We start from the raw sequence: 5,174 nt of genomic DNA, 5'->3' as shown, positions 1-5,174 counted from the left end.
TTCTCTTTGTTCCTGTTACCGTTTGTCCGAGATCCTCAGCTCGAGACCCCCTACCCCGAGGTCTGCCGGTTTTTACACCAACAACAGCCCTGTTGGCAGATGTCGGGGAGGCGGAGTCGCACTCTCCGGCGTCTAATGGATGGCTTGTAACCCCGAGCGCCGCAACCGTGTCATGGTGGACATGGCCTCCGACCACGACGGATCCTTCATGGACCTCGCATCGACCGGCACCGTCAAGGCTCCGGACTCCGACGAGGAAGAGTAGGACATGGGAGACCGTGGAGCCTCGAGTCCCGTGAGCCGGTGCATGTCTCATGTCCTACTCTACCTCGCCGCGACCGGAGAAACACTTCGAGGGGCGTAGCCGGCCGCCGGACATGGGCACGGCTGACGCTGATGAGTTCCGCTTAGATTAGGTTTCACGTTGCATGTGATTGTATGGATTTGAGGTTTCTTAATTGAGGTATCCGGTTGTGGAGAGATTTTTTTTTGAGGCGTGACCGGTCACTGGACGCGTCAACTGGCGTTTGAGAGTTCGAATTTGGTGTATCCGGATGTAGATGCTCTTATGAACACAAAATTGTTGAAAGAGGTGGGTGGTCAGCATTAGCAAAATCAACTGAAATGTAAGGAACGGTGACTCAAAGTTGGCAAGTACTGTACTCAAGTAATTATTTCCAAACTTACCATGAGGTATTACACGTACTACTATACAACAGTGTGATTCCAACCATTTGAGATCGATTAGCCATGGCCCGTGACTGAGCACCTTGCAATACGTTAGCATATACGAAAAGCATGGTCGAACCTATCAGTTGTTTGTGATCATGCCAAGGTCAAGCATAGACCACCCTGCCGCGGCCGCCAAGTGTCGGGGGCGACCGGTCCCCGCTGCAGCTCGACTCCGGGCTGTACAGTTCCCTCTGCTGCGCCGCACGATCACCGTTGTTACTCGTGCTCCAGCCGGAGCTGGCCGTCGAGCCCCCGCAGAGCGCCACCGACCCGGACCGGCTCCGGGCGTGAGCTCTCGGGGCGGCTGGCGGCGCCATGCGGGCCTTGGCGCGCGCCGACTGCGTCGCCGCCATGTACCCCGGAACCACCCCGGCGCGCACCGGGTACAGGTCCGTCGGAGGGCTCTTCCTGCTCGGCTCCATCTCCACGGTCCTCTCCGAAACGCCTTCGGTGGCCGTGGCCGTTGCCGCCGTCACGTACGACGTTTCCGCCGCCGCTAAGTGCTGGTTGGCCTGCTCCGGCGGCGCACTGTTGGGCGCCATGCAGCGCTCCAGCCAGTGCCAGCCGGCCTCGCGCTTGTCCAGCTCGTCGCGCTCAAGCTGCATTTGTTCGTGATGGAATTTCATCTGTAAACTAAAACTAGTACTGTATTACAATTTGTTTAGCCGAAAGATGTACAGAGAGATGGCAGGGAAGACGGACCTTGTGCTGCTGGAAGTCATGCGCGTAGGCAGGTGGGAACGCCAGGGCGTCGTCATGCCGGCGCAAGGCTCCGGCCCGGGTGACGGCGTCCCACCCGTCCTGGAACGGGCTCAGGTTGCCGATGCTGCCGTGCCTGTTTCTTGGTCGCCGTACCTGCGCCGCCGTCTCCGCGTCCTCCTCGTCCTGGTGGTCATCGAAGAAAAGGCGGTCATGCCCGTAGGACTGCCGACGGGCACCTGGCGCGGGGACGACGGGGGCGGGACGGCCACGCGTGGCGACGTGGGAGGTGAGGCGGCGGGCGCGGACGCGGTCCTGCGCGCGGACGAGGGCCTGCATGCAGCGCATGGTGTGATGGACCTGGCGACGCACCTGGTGGCCGCGCACCAGCGCCTGCAGCCGCACCAGCCCGCGTAGAGCGCGCAGGGCTCTCCTCGCCTGAACACAAGCACAATGTTACACAAGCACAATATTTTTCTGTTTGATTTGTGAAGAATTCGTTACAGTTTCAACTTTCAATAGCATTCAACTACTATCCATAAATTGACCAAGTCAGTAAGTAGTACTTTCTACGGCCAGATCACAGCATCTAACCACTGCATGCAACTTATAGGGCTCCTTTGATTCAAAGGATTTGCATAGAAATTTTGAAGGATTAAAATCCTTAGAAATTTTTCCTATGTTGGTTGTTTGATTCATAGGTTTGAATCCTATAGGAATTTTTCCTAAGGAATTTTTTGTACTACTTCTCATAGAATTTCTAGCATTCACTCAAACCTTTTTGAAAAAATCCTTTGTTTTCCTATGATGCAATCAAACAACCAAAAATCATATAGGATTGAGATAAGCATGACATTCCAATCCTATATTTTTCCTATTCCCATGTTTTTACAATCCCACGAATCAAAGAGACCCATAAATTCGAAGAAATACATTCCTAAAATACAGAAATCAGATCTTCCTGTTTATTCATTCCAAATGGAGTAAGATATTAAGTACACAAAAGTGAATTTAACGAAAAATCTCTAGTACGCGGTGCAGATGCATCAGCATGTGGAGCATAAATGGCACCGCATGGAGGAGGTGAGTCGGTGTACGTGACGCCAACTACTTGACGGTGATCTAATCATAATTTCTCACACAAAGCCCACTTTCTAATGCCCTTAATCGCAAGCAATGCAGATACCTGCATGCCTTTTAGCTTAGTCACTGTGTACACAAGTGCCCTTAACCAGAGCAAAGCTTCGTTTTCACCCTAAAAAAAAAAAACTTTGTTTACTATTACTCTCGCCGTCCCGTAATACAAGAGCGTTTTTTACATTAATGTAATGTTAAAAACGCTTTTATATATTATGAGACGGAGGGAGTACTGGTAAGTCGTTATCGAGCCACGGTACCATAAGGTCAGCTATTGCGTACTGCTAGCTAGATGAACTTGCTTTTTTAATAAAAAAATCATACAGTCTCCTAACCGGCCTCGTTTGAACTGTTTTCGAAAGAGAGAGTCCTGCCGCAGATACATTTTTTCGTCTGAGCAAATGCACATTTGGGATAACTTCGGACGAGAGATACTGCGTACCAAGTATCCCCGGTAGAATGCCTGGATGCGCACGGCGGCGCGGTCCTCCCTGCCGGCGGCCCTCTCGCGCAACGCCGCGAGCCTCGCCATCCTCGACGCCATTGCGCGGCGCGCCCTCCTGGCCTCCGCCTCCACCCCGCCGCCCTCCCGCGCCCACCCGGCGACGGAGCCGCCGCTGCCCTCATTGGTCAGCTCAGGCGACGTGTCGGTGGCTGGGAAGTGCTCGACGGACAGTATCTCCGCTGCCTCCTGCTCCTCGCCTCCCAGCCCCTGCCGATCCAACGACCAACCATCAGCGTGAGTGACAAGGATTAACGGTGTATGAGAAGCAGGATCGCACGGACCTTGTTGGCGTGGCGCGAGTCCGTGGCCAGGGAGGAGGAGGGGCTGGTCTTGAAGACCTTCCTGACGGTGGCCAGCCAGCCGGCGCCGCCGGGCTTCTTGCCCATGTAGTACGCGGCAATGCGTTGCGGGGGCGCTTTAATTTGATTCGGTGTAGCTCGATCGATGGTCGATCGATCGCGCGGTCAAGGGAGATGATGCATGGGATTTGCCGTACGAGGCGGGAGGTGGTGTGGGTGGGTGGTGAAGGGACAATAAGTGCAGGCGCGCCGCGCGCGAGAGTGCCGTGACCGTGAGGGCGCCTGTGGGCGCGGTCGGTACAGGAGCGGCTTTATCGCGCAGCGTCACGGGGCCCGCGCTGTACTTACGTACCCTACGTGCATGCAGCAGCGGCGCCGCGGTTTGTAATTGGACGGGAAGAGGCGGAAACTCCATGGTGCTCAATCACCAGGTGAGTTCAACACCGGCATCTTTGCTATGGAAGGCCGCACAGGCATTCGTCACCACCTGTTACTCGGGAATTTTATAGAAGTATGCTTCTAGGTCTTGTGGCATTTCTTTTTCCCTCCCTACAATTTGTTATAATAACCGGGCTTGGTGTTAGCGTCCCTCCTACACCTGAGCAGAGGAAAGCCGGAGTGGCAGCAGGCCGGCCCAGGAGGGAAAGGAGGCCGTGCCACAAGTTTACTGGACCTCAGTGGGTCTCTTACATGTTCGGCCCAAAGGAACTCGTCACGAGCTGATACAAGTAGGTGTAGCGAGTAGCTTAGGGTATCCCGGCCAGGATCAGGCAGCGGCGGCGTGTGTGTGTATCTCTGTAATCCTGATCCCCTCCTCATCTCCTTCCTCCAGTGTACTGCTACATGATTGAGATCATCATAATTAAGAAGAGAAGAACTAGTGTGTTCCTAACACGTGGTATCAGTCGCCATCCCACCCTTCTTCCGCACTGGAGACGCGCAAGCAGACCGCCGATCGTCAACGACTTCTCGCCACCATGGATCCGGCCCTCAAGTCCTACCTCGACAAGCTCACGGAGACCTTAACGAAAGCCAACAAGGACACCCGAGCTGACATCAAGGACCTCTCAACGCGGATCGACTCCCAATCCGCGCAGGTGGACGCGCTTACGGCATGGAAGCCAGACCTCGAGCCCCGTCTCTCCAAGCTCCAGGAGACGGTGGGCATGCTCCAGAGCGAGCGGCTGCCCACGCCGAACGCGACAGATGGTGGATCAAAGGGGGTGGATCTCTCTGATCCGCCGCTCCACGGCATGGTCCACGGGCCCACTGGCCGCGGCGAGTCGCATCAACTACGGGGCAGGTCGTCGGCGGGAGGCATCCCGCCGGCGGCCTCTCCGGCCAATGGTACGCTGAGCTTTCACAACCCTCCCCTGTTCCCCATGGTGGACATCTCTATCACACCTGGTTCTGCTTCGTCCCTTGTTCATACCGGACTGGGTCCAAATTTCCCACCTATTGCGTTTCCCCAATTTTCGGGTGAAAATCCCAAAATCTGGAGAACCATGTGTGAACAGTATTTCTCTATGTTTCAAATTCCAGAGCCCTATTTTGTTCCCATGTCTACATTACACTTCACGGGTCCTTCGGCTATCTGGCTGCAATCGATCCAGGGGAAGCTGAGTTCCCTCGATTGGGAGGCTTTGTGTGCTCTGCTTTGCGCGCGATTTGGTCGCGATAAGCACCAGCTACTTATCCGCCAATTTTACGACATTCGCCAAACGAGCTCTGTCTCTGATTATATTGAGCAATTTGAGAATCTTATGCATCATCTCATCTCTTATTCTGATGCTGTGCACCCA

General features: G+C 54.8%; 1 protein-coding gene across 2 annotated transcripts; it reads right to left on the bottom strand.

Annotated features, from left to right (window-relative positions):
- Nucleotides 1-646: 646 nt before the first annotated feature.
- IQD21 (IQ-domain 21) lies at nucleotides 647-3,641 on the bottom strand. Of its 2 annotated transcripts, none has more exons than XM_048687341.2 (4): nucleotides 3,355-3,641; nucleotides 3,011-3,280; nucleotides 1,435-1,869; nucleotides 647-1,358 (listed from the first exon to the last, which is right to left on the bottom strand). In XM_048687341.2, exons 1-4 carry the CDS (start codon nucleotides 3,457-3,459, stop codon nucleotides 837-839), a joined length of 1,332 nt encoding a protein of 443 aa, XP_048543298.1. In that variant the 5' UTR covers nucleotides 3,460-3,641; the 3' UTR covers nucleotides 647-836. The 2 variants fall into 2 exon arrangements, with proteins under 2 accessions (XP_048543298.1, XP_048543299.1); XM_048687342.2 differs by having other exon boundaries at nucleotides 647-1,331.
- Nucleotides 3,642-5,174: the final 1,533 nt, after the last annotated feature.

Source organism: Triticum urartu, chromosome 7A (assembly GCF_056163025.1).
Source record: "Triticum urartu cultivar PI428250 chromosome 7A, HENAU_Tu73, whole genome shotgun sequence".
Lineage (NCBI taxonomy): Eukaryota > Viridiplantae > Streptophyta > Magnoliopsida > Poales > Poaceae > Triticum > Triticum urartu.
Note: the sequence above shows the minus strand (reverse complement) of the source record. Positions and strands in the feature narration are given on the sequence as shown.